We start from the raw sequence: 14288 nt of genomic DNA, 5'->3' as shown, positions 1-14288 counted from the left end.
ATCAACCATCGTCTCGTACGCTTTCCATAGTAATTTAGGATTTTTGGTACTTTTAATTGTTTGTGTTTAGACTGCCGAGTTGGGTAGCCATGTTCTCGTATTATTTTAAACTCACTGTTATATTGTTGCTCGATTATTAATGTCATTTCAATTTTTTTCTCAATTGGTACGATTTTACATAGCTTATATAATTTTTCATAGTCGTTTTTGTATTGATTTTTGAGGTTATTGTCTACTATTATCTTTAACATTCTTGTTTGTATTAGCTTAATTTTATTGATGTATGTTGGAAATGTGAGGCCATAGCTACCCAGCCCGTAGTCAATAGTCGCCTGTGCTAGTGCGTGAAATAGCATGTAAAGTATTCCTCTATTTACCATAAACTTTAAGTGGTACAATTTACCCATTATACTTCTCAGCCTTGTGCACACCCGATCAACCTGTGCATTCCACACAAAATGTCGGTCAATTGTTAGCCCCAGGTATTTATAAGAGTCTACGAATTNAGCGTCTGTAGGGGAGCGGCGAGCGACTGTAGGGGAGCGGCGAGCGACTGGAGGGGAGCGGCGAGCGTCTGTAGGGGAGCGGCGAGCGACTAGGGGAGCGGCGAGCGTCTAGGGGAGCGGCGAGCGACTGTAGGGGAGCGGCGAGCGACTGTAGGGGAGCGGCGAGCGACTGGAGGGGAGCGGCGAGCGACTGGAGGGGAGCGGCGAGCGTCTGTAGGGGAGCGGCGAGCGACTGTAGGGGAGCGGCGAGTGTCTAGCCTGGCTGGCTGGCTAGCTTCTGTCTAGCTAGTGCCTACACTAGACCAGCTCGTGTCTAGCTAGCTTGCTAGCTGGCTGGCTGTCTCCAGCTGGTGCAGGACGTGAAGCCGGGCAACATCTTCCTGTGCAGCGCCGACGTCGCGCCGGCCGACAGCGACGACGGCTACGACGACGACGAGCCGCGTCCCGACCACCTCTACAAGATCGGTAGGTGATGTCCAGCCTGGCTGGCTGGCTAGCTTCTGTCTATCTAGTGCCTACACTAGACCCTTGAAAAGCAGGCTGAAAATAGCTTCTTCTCAGCACTGGCCCATTTATTGTCCCGAAGCAGTAGTAGAGTTAATATTGGGACGTGTAAAAGTGCTTTTTAAAAGCCTATTTGCAAAAATAAATGAGTTTTATGAGCTCGTGTCTAGCTAAAGCCTGGTCCGTGAGCACGTAGAATCCCGTCCAATGACCCCAAGCTGCCCATCCTTGTCGCTCGCACGTAATTATGTTGCTGTCGCGACTGTGCGACGGGCGCCCGCAGTGAGTGTGCGAGCGCGACAGCAACATAATTACGCGCGAGCGATAGGGATGGGTAGCTTGGGGTCATTGGACGGGATTCTACGTGCTCACGGACCAGGCTTTAGCTTGCTAGTTGGCTGGCTGTCTCTAGCCAGCTCTCGGCCACGAGGTCGACGAACCCAAGCCCGACCACCTTTACAAAATCAATGAGTGGCGGCGAGCTGTAGAGGAGCAGCGAGCGGCTGTAGTGCTTTTATAGCGCCCCCTAGCGAAATGTTTCGTTTTACATTAAGTTTCGATTTGTCTCAATAGATGGCGTATTGTAAGGTTAAACTGTCCTTGACACGTTGGGAGACCCGATGTTCTTCAGAATCTCTTTATCTCGTCTGTTCTCCGCTTTCGTGGAAACCGGGCAATCTTTGACTGGCAGAGAAATCCAAAATTATCAATTACAATATTATCTTGTTTTGTCTAGGTCCTAAAGTAATTATTCCTCTATATTTTAGTCTCCATTTCAGGTGTTCTCCAATTTGGTTAAACAGGTTCGAAACCTGGTGATGTCTTAATATTTTTAAATCTGTTGCTATGTGATTCTAAGTAGAATTAAATCAATAAACATCATACTATAAAGTGTAAATCTAACTAACATCCTCCCTTGCAGGAGACCTCGGCCACGTGACGTGCGTGTCGTCGCCGTCAGTAGAAGAAGGCGACTGCAGGTACCTGCCCAAAGAAGTGTTGCAGGAAGACTTCACGCATCTAACCAAGGCTGACATCTTTGCTTTCGGTAAGTACTGTTTTAAATATTGTTTAAGAATATATATTCCTAACCTAACCAGGCCTGTTCATCTCCGCGAGTTTACATCGAAAACAAAACACGCACGATGGCCCACCTACAGGATACTATTCGACAAGGCCTCACATACGAGCGAACAGTGACTCACGCACGCGTATTCTTGTGTATGATGGGAAAAAAATAAAGAAAATGGTATACTAAATACTGTGCAGTATTTAACTGCCTAAATAATAATAAAAACACATAATGTACTTTTTTAAGTTGCCTCAAGACTCTGACAAGTAAATAAGTAGTTAATATTATTCATGATAATTCATGCTAAATCATGTATTTCCTCCGCCATTTTCCGCAGTTTGGCACCTCACGTCACATCATTTTACCGAAGTCAGCCCTATAGCTTCGGCGCAGTGCCGATCACTGACGTTTGTCAATAAAATGGTGCTTGACTCTTGAGACAAGCTAAATTACACCATACTGTTAATGACATTGAGCATACATTTTTTTAAATACCTTCGCGAAGTAAAACTTCTGTACGTAGTACTTATTATTATTCTGTGCTACTACTTATAAAAATTCCACCAATAATGTTCCTTATAATCTGATTAAGATAAAAACGATATTATAATAAGATTACACTATCTACGTGTGATAAGTAACAATATGCCTATGTAATAAAAAAATATTTTTATCATTATTCTTACATAATGTAGCTTTAAAAATAAATGAATATCCTTGGACATTCTACACTGCGCCGCTAGCCCCAAACTAAGCAAAGCTTGTGCTATGGGTACTAGACAACGGATATAAACATCCTACTAAATTATAAATGCGAAAGTTTGGATGTCCGGATGTTTGTTACTCTTTCACGCAAAAACTACTGAACGAATTTTGTTAAAACATTACAGTATTATTGTTTTGTAACCCAGATTTACATATAGGATATAATTTATGCCGATCTGTGACACTAAATTTCACGCGGGTGAAGCCGCGGGCAAAAACTAGTCGTTTTTAAAAAAATACGTGTACAAGTAACTGCAAAGTTTAAAAGACATAATAGTGCGCGAAAATAAGCCTTAATCTTTAAAACTTAAGAAATGGGCACCCGCGAATTAGATTTTCAATTTTTTTTTGCGTATGATTAAAAATAATTAGGATGAAGTAGTATTGTAAAATTTTTCTATAGAGCTTATTAAAAAAAATTGGTTACTGTTTACGAAGTCACCCTGTATGACTTTTATCACTTTTATCAGAATATGATAGTAGTGTACAAAGTTCGTTAGATTCTAAACGACAACGATCTATTCGAAGATATAAAGAAAAGATAAAGATGTTTTTGAAACTTTTATTTTAAAATAAATATTAATGTAAAATCATTAATAGTAAACAAATGCAACCAACACTGAACACTTCACTCATCATCGTAATTGAGTTATTTATGCTAAATTAAAACCTATTACACTTTCAATACGGTACACCTTTCATCATTCATAACACCATATTATTTTTCGAATAAAGGTGACTGAGTTTCTTCCGCCACTTCTTCTCAGCACCAGCCCATATGTTGTCCCGAAGTGGTGGTAGGGCAAGCTATATTTGGGACGTGTATAAGCGCCCTGGAAAGGGACTAAACTGAATTTGAGTTTCTTTAGGAGTGACATCACATATCTGCATTTTTGACAGTTCATTAAAAGTGACAGTTACATAAGTGTCATGATATTTAGCTAAATTCAATTGTTTTCTATCTTCAAAGTTTAACAACAGCTTTTCCCACATTTTCGCCTGCCAGCATTCCAACAATTTGAGTTTCTTTAGGAGTGACATCACATATCTGCATTTTTGACAGTTCATTAAAAGTGACAGTTACATAAGTGTCATGATATTTAGCTAAATTCAATTGTTTTCTATCTTCAAAGTTTAACAACAGCTTTTCCCACATTTTCGCCTGCCAGCATTCCAACGAACGCGTCATAGATATTTTCAAATCCTTCAGTTATATGCTCTTGGGTTTTGATCTTCCCTGACTTGATCCAGTCCACCAAATCTACGAACGCCTCCCCCCACTTTCCGGCCCATCTTGGCACCAGAAATCCTTCTACCCTCAACTGTTTAGACACCAAGCTTGGCTGTAAAATTGTAGCCTTACCCACGCCTCGTGTCAAGTCGTTGTAAGAGCTGATACTGCCGCAGACTGATACACGACCATTGACGTTCATTTGGCTGATGATTATACTACTTATTTCCCCTCCGACATTGTCGAAGTAACAATCCACGCCGTCAGGGGCAGCTGCTTTCAAAGCAGAGTTGATATCCACAGTTTTGTAGTTCAATGCCTTATCAAAACCCAAGTCTTTTTCCAACCAAGCGCACTTCTCATCCGTTCCAGCGAATCCGATCACTTTACAGCCTTTGATCTTCGCTATTTGCCCCACTAAAGATCCAACGCCGCCTGCTGCACCGGTTACCACCACCGTCTCACCAGCTTTCGGTTGACACAGCTCCAAAAATCCGAAATAAGCTGTCGCTCCAGGCATACCCACTGCTCCCACACCTAAAGACGGTGACATTCCCTTCAAATCCGGCAGTTTGTACACTCTATCCATCGGTGAGTTGCCAATGATGCTAGCATTGGCTATGGTATAGTCGCACCATCCTTTATGGCTGACCACTTTAGTTCCGACTGGAAAGCGGGGGTCCTTAGAATCTTCGACCACACCTACTTGGAACCCAAACTGGTCATACGGAACCGGGTAGCGGTAGTTGTAAGCTTGCTGATATGGATCCACGCTGACCCAGTGAGTTTTTATCAGGATTTCTCCATTTTGAATGGGAGGGAGGTCGTATTCGACTATTTTGAAGTCGTCCCTCTTCGGGACTCCGTCGAAAGTCTTGAGGACTACGTACTTGCGTGCCTTGACCATGGTTACAAGTTACAACTGACTGGACGTGTGGAGGTTACGGTAAATAAGATAGTAATGTGCTGTGTGATAAGCGAGATTATTGATTGTGATATGAATTGGAATTTGATGGGAAATATACCTTTTGTGGTTGATTTAAAGTTGATTTTTGTGAATTGGTCTTATTAGCATTATAAAAGCGATAGTCAATTGTTTGTTTGTTAAGTTTTCACCTCTATTCTAATTGTCGTGTAGTTTCGGCAGAATATGACCCCCACTCTTCCCGTGGATGTCGTAAGAGGCGACTAAGGGACAAATATGCGAACATCAGGCCTCCCCAACCCGTCTGGCCAGCGTGGGGAGTGTAGGACAAATCCTCTTGCCTCTGGTCAATTAGAGAGGCGTGTTCCTGCAGTGGAGACTAAATGACCTGATGATAAAAATATACTTTCTGTGACAGAGCGAAGTCCACGCAAGCAAAGTCGGTAGCGAAACTTAGCTAGCAATTACATAATTATTTTTTATATTAATCATCGACTCATATTGATTATCAAGTAATTACTCGAATGTTACGTAACCAAAAAATGATTGTGATACCCTTTTACGTTTTGACAATTCATTGTAGATGATAAAGCATTTTTATTGATAATCTAGCTTCGATATTAGATATCGATCTATCATAGATTTTATAAGTATTTCATGGGAATTTATATTATTTTATTTATTAGGAAAACTAAGTATGGATCCTGAAATCATTGAATTTTCGGATAGTTCCAGAATATTCCGTAATCTATTATTGTAATCACTTATCGTTTCCTCCCATGTTCTTCTAATTAATTTCGTTGCGGGTCCAATGACAGTTAAACTTTCCCTGGGACAAACTTGGCCTTCACTGGTTGGGTTATTGGCGGTCAAGCTGTAGATCCTGGCTACACAGGAGTTGCAGCGGTGGGAACGAGAGGTGGGAATAGTCCCGTCAAGTTTGTCCCGGGGGATAGGTCAAAGAAAAACAGCAATGAATTGGGAATGATGATGATTAACATAGTCAGCCGTTTGGTGTAGTGGTTCGAAACGGACTACTATTCCGGAGGTAGCGGGTTCGATTCCCGCACAGTACAAACATTTGTGTGCATGAACATGTTTGTTGGTATTGGACTGGGTGTTTTCTATGTATATTATGTGTGTATTTAAAAAAAAACAGTATTTAAGTATGTTTATATCCGTTGTCTAGTACCCAAAGTACAAGCTTTGCTTAGTTTGGGACTAGAAGCGCAGTGTAAAATGTCCAAGGATATTTATTTATTATTTATTTATTGTTTTTCAGGTCTAACGTTATTCGAGGCGGGAGGCGGTGGTCCTTTACCGAAGAATGGGCAGCAGTGGCACGATTACAGAGAGGGCAAACTGCCCGACCTGCCCGGACTGTCGAGGGAATTCAACCAGCTGTTGAAGGTAAGAAAGAAAGAAAAGCTTTATTTGACACGCCTCTATCTGTTTAGCCCGAAGGTGGTTTGTGGCGTTAATGTCGCCTTATTATTATTATGTTCCTACATATTAACCTTAAGGATTCAATAAATAAAGTCGCCCACAAGATGTAAAGACAAAACTTATAACCCCGCAAGGGTTTAGCATCTTATTTGGTTGTAGTAAGTTTTTTGGTAAATCGAGTCTCATATCACACTTCAATATTTTAATACTATCTCAATGTACATTTTTTATTACCGAGTTTCTAGCACTGATACATTTATTGTCCCTAAGCAGTGGTAGTGTTAAAGTAATAATGTAAAAGCGCTTTTTAAAAGGCTATTTACTGTCAATAAATAAATTATTACTTTCTATTCCAAAACTACAGCAAGTGAAGACATCCTGGTAAAGGTTGCAGGATTTAGCACATTATAAGTGTGATTTTTTGTTAACCGAGTAGTATATCACTTGAAATTTAATTTAATTGCTATCGCCCGTATTCACAAACATTACTATGAGACAAACCTCAAAAACTTTACTCACAGTGCTCTATTCAACGCTGTGCGTTCGATTTGCTGCTTCAATTAGGCAAGCATCATTTGTGAATACGGGCGTATGTTTCTGAACATTTTTCAATTAACAACATTTATTTCCCAGAAAATGGTCGACCCGGACCCGACGGTGCGACCGTCCGCCGCCAGGCTTCGTAAGCACCCGCTGCTCCATCCGTCGTGCAACAAAAGCAAGTCGCAACTCCGACGCGAGCTCGCCGCGGCTAAGATGAAGAACGAACTGCTGGCTAGGAAGCTGCAAGAGGCTGCTAGGTTAGTAGGCACCAAAGTCCGGTCGCCGAGCACGCAGAATTTCGTCCAATGACCCCAAGCTACCCATCCTTATCGCTCGCGACGGGCGGGCTTTTGTGGCGTAGTTTTGAGCTGACACTGTAAGGTTTGTTGTCAAGGCTAAGACGAAGAACGAACTGCTGGCTTGGAAGCTACAAGAGGCTGCTAGGTTAGATTCGTTCTTTCGTTCGTTCATTCGTTTCAGCCAAATGACGTCCACACGCTGCACAAAGACCTCCCCCAAGGTTTTCCACAATAAACTGCCCGCATCCAGGCTCTTCGGTCGCCGAGCAAGTAGAATTTCGTCCAATGACCCCAAGCTACCCATCCTTATCGCTCGCGCGTAATTATATTGCTGTCGCGCTCGCGACGGGCGGCTCTTGTGGCGGAGTTTTGGGCTGACACTGTGTAAGGTTTGTTGTCTAGCCTCTGTGGTCTAGTGGTAAGACCACCTGCTTCAGGCGCAGAGGTTCGATTCCCAGTGGGGGCAGATTTTTCTGTTCGGTTTGGTTGGTGGTAGGGCTTGTTCTAAGTCCGCCTGGTTAGCTACCACCATCTTACCTACGTGTTCCGGCAGTTAGAGGTAAGATAGCCAGTTCCTCAGTGGTTGAGGATTCCGGGGTAAGCTCGCTTCCACTCTCGGCCTGATCATCACTTACCATCAGATGAGCTTCCTCGTTGTGGCTAAAAAAAGAAGCCAAATGACGTCCACAGCTAGACAAAGGCCTCCCCCAAGGATTTCCACAAAGACCGGTCCTACATTAAGTAAGCACCCGCTGCTCCATCCGTCGTGCAACAAAAGCAAGTCGCAGTTCCGACGCGAGCTGGCCGCCGCCAAGATGAAGAACGAACTGCTGGCTAGGAAGCTGCAAGAGGCTGCTAGGTTAGTAGACACTAAAGTCCGGTCGCCGAGCGCGTAGAATTTCGTCCAATGACCCCAAGCTACACATCCTTATCGCTCGCGGCGGGCGGGCTTTTGTGGCGTAGTTTTGAGCTGACACTGTAAGGTTTGTTGTCAAGGCTAAGACGAAGAACGAACTGCTGGCTAGGAAGCTACAGGAGGCTGCTAGGTGAGATTCGTTCTTTCGTTTTAGCCAAATGACGTCCACTGCTGGACAAAGACCTCCCCCAAAGTTTTCCACAATGAACGATTCTGCGCTGTCCTCATCCAGGCACCAGATCGTCGGACCATCTAGTAGGAGGCCTGCCCACGCTAGGTGAGATTAAAGACACTATTTTAAAGTCCGGTCGCCGAGCGCGTAGAATTTCGTCCAATGACCCTAAGCTACCCATCCTTATCGCTCGCGCGTTATATTGCTGTCGCGACTGTGCGACGGCCGCCCGCAGTGAGTGCGAGCGCGACAGCAACATTATTACGCGCGAGCGATAAGAATGGGCAGCTTGGGGTCATCACATTAACTTGATGATTTTCCCTTTTTGTTGTAATCTAAGGCAATTATTTTTCTATCCCCTTCACAGGTGTATAAAGTCGCTAACACCCAACCTGGTCTCAACGCAAGAATCCGCCAAATTCCGCACGCGTTCCGCAAAGCGCCTCCAAAAACCGCGCATCGACTCGCAACTGGTGGAAATACTGCAGTCAGTCACCTCCCCTATGCGGATAGAGAGGCGTCTGGACAGAAGAGGGAAGAAGGTTTAAGAAGAAGAAGAAAGAAGAAATGTAAGTCCGCGTAGACTTTGACAGTTTTGTTCGATGATATTGACAGAAGTTTGAAAGTTAGTCGTAAGTCATTTTTTTCTGCAGATAGCCTTTTAAAAAGCGCTTGTAATATTATTTGAGTTGGCTTTAAATGTTTTGTGTCGTCTGCACCGCATACAACGTAATAATCAGTTTTATTCCAATACAGTTGTCATACATTTTTTTAGTTATGTGAAATCCATTTAAATAATTTAGTCAGCCTGTGACCACGGCCGGTGCAACTCGGTCGAAACGTTAGGCAAATACAGGTAATGTTTCAATGTTTTCTATCCGCGTATAGCGTTAAAACCTGCTTAAATTAATTAAAAAACTAGATCTAAAACATCTATGTTCTTATGTTCGAGTAATATCGATTTAAATACGTAACATTGGCATTTATAAAGAAAACCTTTTAAGAAAAGAAATAAGTCAAACAATTTTCCGTGTGCGATCCTGCAAACGAACTACTAACGTCCGGTTCAAAACGTCGTATTAGAAAGAGCCGTTAGCCTATCTTTTTCTAGATTTACAAACTAGACCCGTTTCAACCCCTAAGGGGATGAATTTGGGGATTTTTTTCCATACAAACTAGACCTGTTGAATTTAGGAAGTTTCTCCATACAAACTGGACCCGTTTCATCCCCTAAGGTGGGGGATTCCGGTAGTTTCTCCATACAAGCTTTGGGCCGTTTCATCCCCTAACTAAGGGGATCATCCCCTAATTAAAACCCTTTCTTAGCGGATGTCTACGATGATGGGTGCCTTTTATGTATGGATTTTAAAATCAAAATTAATTAACAGAACCAATTAATATCAAATCTCAATTCAATTTAAAGCATAGATAGCCATTTGATGTGGTGAATTTTAGTATTTCGACCAATCACAAGACAGGATCTGTCGCCCGTATTCACAAACGATGCTTGCATAAGTGAAGCAGCAAATCGAACGCACAGCGTTGAATAAAACTCTGTGATTGGGTCGCGTGTCACCCTGTGCGTCCACACGCACTGTGAGACCTCATAGTAATGTTTGTGAATACGGGCTGGGTGTGACTGAGTTGGAATCTTGTTTCGAACGTTTTTTTAAACAAGTTGTTTTGTAACACAGTTATTTTCCGTTTCAATGAGGGTTTTCGCGAATGAAAGATCCGCTAAATGGCGAGACGTGGATGTGGGGTCTGACTGCTGCGTGATTGGTGTATTTTGACATATCTGTCAATATCATGTCAAAAATAACCAATCATGCAGCATTTGGACCTCGCGTGTACGTATTGCCATCTGGCGGATTTTTCAATCGCGAAAACCCTCATTGATTCTTTTCATAATCGCGTTTACGAAATTGCCGAAGTCTTAGCGCAGACTATATTTGTGACTGTGTGGGTGTTTTTTGATATAAATACGTTCGATTTTGATGCTTATGTCGTAATTTTAAAGTTCAGTTTGGTTTTTATGTCAGGATCAATAGTGTAATGTTTAGGAAAAAATGAATCTTATAAAATAAGCCAAAAAATATCCACATCTAGTCGCAAAACTAATACGTTTTCTTTCTTTCAAAACTCAGAATGACATTTAAAATAAGAATAATAAAATAAAATACACATTACATAATTTAGGATTTTAAAACAAGCTTACTATGACGTATCACCGGTTTTTATGTAGAACTAGCTTTCCGCCCGCGGCTTCGCCCGCGTGGAATTTTGTCTGTCACAGAAAAACTTTATCGCGCGCGTCCCTGTTTCAAAAACCGGGATAAAAACTATCCTATGTTCTTTCCCGGGACTCAAACTATCTCTATGCCAAATTTCATCAAAATCGGTTGCGAGGTTTAAGCGGGAAAGCGTAACAGACAGACAGACAGAGTTACTTTCGCATTTATAATATTAGTTGGGATATACTTAAATATATGGAAACGATTTAAGGCTCGAGGCGGTCAGTATTCTTGGTACGAAACTCCATACTGCAACGCACACTTTTCCGCACCGTAACGTAAACGTCTCGCATCGCACAGCGCACGAAGGCGATACGTATAGTTTAGGTTAGGTTAGGCTATAACCTTTAAACGGAAAAGTTTGCCGGAAAATTTTTGGTCTAAAAACCGCCTCTGTGGTCTAGTGGTAAGACCACCTGCTTCAGACGCAGAGGTCCCGGGTTCGATTCCCAGTGGGGGCAGATTTTTCTGTTCGGTTTGGTTGGTGGTAGGGCTTGTTCTAAGTCCGCCTGGCTAGCTACCACCATCTTACCTAAGTCTGTCGCCACAACAACAATGTTAACAGTATTGTTGTGTTCCGGCAGTTAGAGGTAAGATAGCCAGTTCCTCCGTGGTTGGGGATTCCAGGTGAAGCTCGCTTCCACCTTCGGCCTGATCATCACTTTCCATCAGGTATCTTATGTACTGTATTTCAGAAATAACTCAATAATACGTTTCCTGAGTCACTTTGTCTCTATCAAATTCTACCGACTAGAAAAGGATATACGCGTTTTAAAGTACTATATTTGTTATAAGCTATTTCTAGATAGACATAGAAATTAGTGCAGCTATAAATTATTGTTTTTAGATAATATTTTTTGCTAATAATAATAAAAACGCGTATTGTCAAATTAGTTAGGAACGGTTCTTAAAAATATTTAAGTTTGGGAATAAAAAAATACTGAAAGCCTTAGGTTGTATGCTAAAATATTCTATATTAAATCAAAATGTAAAGAAAATATCCATAAGATTAAAGCTAGGTCATTTCACTTCGTAGTGATCTATGGGTCTCTAAAAAAAAATGAAATATATTCGTTATCCAGACTTCGTTCACATAAAGAACCTCGTCTTCATACATAAATACGTCATAAGTAAGTTTGCAGACAATAAATATACATTAAAACTATGATTTTTAAGTTTAATCACACAAAAAATCGAATTCAAAGCACATGCATTATAAAAAAAAGTCCAATACAATGCCATAGTATTTTTTTTTATAAAAAAATCTATTACCGCTACCGAAAAATATCTTTTTAGACAGTATAAGTATAGACATTGAAATTCTATACAATGTAATTTAATTTTTGTGTCAAAACGTACGATCACGCTACTAAATCGGCGAACGTATCGAATCGTACAAAACAAAAACACTATATTGTTTAAACACAAAATTATCTTGTATATAAATGTGTATACAAACGGATTTAGACTTTATAACGACGCCAAAACGGCTCGATTTTCAATGACGACACTAGATTTGACAAAACAAAGGTGCCTACACAATTGAAATAAATTAAACAAAATTATATGTGATCATAAGAAGTGCTTTTAAAACGAATTTACTTGTATAAATGATAATTAGTAATAAAAAATGTTTTTAATAATAATTATTGAATATTAAAATCTGTCCTATTGATTCTTCCATTTATTTTCCCATGTGATATTGCCTGAAGTTTTAGATAGGTATTTTAAGTAAGTTACGTTTCATGAAATGTGACTTTTGTATAAAAATAAATGGCACCTTACGTACTTGTTTTAGGTGTCATTTTGCAAAAAACGAAACTATAACCCCCTTTAAGTAATTTTTTGAAACTTCATCCCTCAGGGGGTTGAATAGAGGGTTGAAAATGTTTTTATACAAAAGTCAAATTACAGCAATTGAAACAAACTTTGTTATAAGGCAGCATTTTAAGTATAAAATAGATTAATTCATCCCTTCACTGAGCGGGTATTAAATATAATTGAATTGAAAATATTCACATTTTAAAATTTTTTTTTTCATCTTTTTAAATAACAAAAATACGTAATTATAAAAATGTAGAAACAGGTTTTTAAAATCTGACCTAATTTTTTTATCTTTTTCGCCTCTTAAAAAAATTATTGAAGCACATACATACATTATAAAAAAAATCATCCCTTATGCACAAAAAAAAATGCGTCATATCGTAAAAATCTTGAATTAATTTGTAGAATAAATAGTAAAATATGTAATTAAAATATACGCGCTCAGTCTTCGAAATGGGAACGATAATATTATATAAAAAATCTAATAAATTTATGTAATATTTATATTAATAATGATATTACTTGTATAGGTGTAAAATAACAAATATATTGAGATTAGTATGTAAGTTTATGTACTTGTTCAGAGCTATAGTGTACGCAGTAATAATACATATAAAAAAATATACTTCTCAAGAAGTTAAATAAATCATCATCATCATCAACAGCCCTTTACAGTCCACTGCTGGACTATGAGCCTCCTCCACTATAGTGGAGGGTTTTGCCATAATCTCCACGCTTGGCAGGCGGGTTGGAGATCGCAGTTTAAAAGATTGATGGTTAAAAAAATATAGTTCGTGACACCCAAAGTAGCCAAAAAGTTCGCAACACGTCTTTGTTACAATGGGAATAAGGTTGTGTTTTCAACTTTTTGGCCACTTTTGGATTCACCAAATATTTTACACTTACTCTTACAGCAAAAGCATTTTCTCATAGAATTTACGATTCTTCTTCCATGTATTTAAAATAATTAAATAAATTAGTCTACAGTAAAAACTTTTGAGTTACAACCGAAAACATGGCGTATACTAAAATTCTGAACAATCTCCAAAATAGTATAGTTCTAAATACTAAACGAAATGTAATCCAACTAAGTTAACTTTAGAATCTTAACTTCTCTAAATGTGCCTTACTTGATATTTGTCTGTTTGTAATATTAATAATTAAAGGTAGCGCTTAACTGGGTCATTTCCTGAGGTATGGAAGCGGCACGGGTGTTTTTGAGACGTCAAAACGTCAGAATGGCAATGCCAGATTTTGTATGGAAGGTGGCGTCTTTTTTTTTCGCGCGGCCATCGACCAAACCTTGTTTTTTTATTACAAAATAGTGTAATAAACCAAACTTACTATGACATGTATACCTCTAAACTCAGTCTGAACTGAGTTACGAGAATTAGAAGTTTGATGATTTTAACTACTAGATTTGCTTTTTGCGCGCAAGTTTTGTAAGAAATTGCAACAAAATAGTGACATTGTATGTGTAAACAAACAATACCATCCATTGAAGGCTCCAGACTTCAGTGTGGAGCAGAATCGGCGCAATAAAAAAAGATTGTTGCAATTTCTTACCAAACTTGCGCGCAAAAAGCAAATCTAGTATGTAAAATCATCAAACTTCTAATGCTCGTAACTCAGTTCAAACTGAGTTTATAGGTATACATGTCATAGTAAGTTTAGTTTATTACACTTTTGTAACTAAAAAACAAAGTTCAGTCGATGGCCGCGCGAAAAAAAAAGACGCCACCTTCCATACAAAATCTGGCATTGCCATTTGACTGTCACGTCATAATAATG

General features: G+C 40.0%; 2 protein-coding genes across 3 annotated transcripts; one reads left to right on the top strand and one right to left on the bottom strand.

The window, feature by feature from the left end:
* Positions 1–835: 835 nt before the first annotated feature.
* On the top strand, positions 836–10158 carry Wee1 (Wee1 kinase; the record flags this gene model as incomplete). Its single annotated transcript, XM_028323118.1, has 5 exons — positions 836–971; positions 1933–2058; positions 6286–6413; positions 7083–7249; positions 8747–10158. Coding segments are annotated over 5 exons (738 nt in total), but the record flags the coding sequence as incomplete, so codon positions are not given.
* Positions 3415–5031, bottom strand: LOC114366292 (prostaglandin reductase 1-like). Of its 2 annotated transcripts, XM_028323124.1 has the most exons (2): positions 4010–5031; positions 3415–3846 (listed from the first exon to the last, which is right to left on the bottom strand). In XM_028323124.1, exons 1-2 carry the CDS (start codon positions 4983–4985, stop codon positions 3812–3814), a joined length of 1011 nt encoding a protein of 336 aa, XP_028178925.1. In that variant the 5' UTR covers positions 4986–5031; the 3' UTR covers positions 3415–3811. The 2 variants fall into 2 exon arrangements, with proteins under 2 accessions (XP_028178925.1, XP_028178924.1); XM_028323123.1 differs by lacking the exon at positions 3415–3846 and having other exon boundaries at positions 3880–5030.
* Positions 10159–14288: the final 4130 nt, after the last annotated feature.

This window comes from Ostrinia furnacalis, unplaced genomic scaffold (assembly GCF_004193835.3).
Source record: "Ostrinia furnacalis isolate ACB-3 unplaced genomic scaffold, ASM419383v2 OfSCF0611, whole genome shotgun sequence".
NCBI lineage: Eukaryota > Metazoa > Arthropoda > Insecta > Lepidoptera > Crambidae > Ostrinia > Ostrinia furnacalis.
Note: the sequence above shows the minus strand (reverse complement) of the source record. Positions and strands in the feature narration are given on the sequence as shown.

What these genes read in the sequence shown, in the direction of transcription:
- LOC114366292 (XM_028323124.1), bottom strand. Translation starts at nt 4,985, where the DNA reads ATGGTCAAGGCACGCAAGTACGTAGTCCTCAAGACTTTCGACGGAGTC. An exon ending in GTTCGTTGGAATGCTGGCAG is followed by an intron (nt 3,847 to 4,009) that starts GCGAAAATGTGG and finishes GAATGCTGGCAG; the next exon opens with GCGAAAATGTGGGAAAAGCT.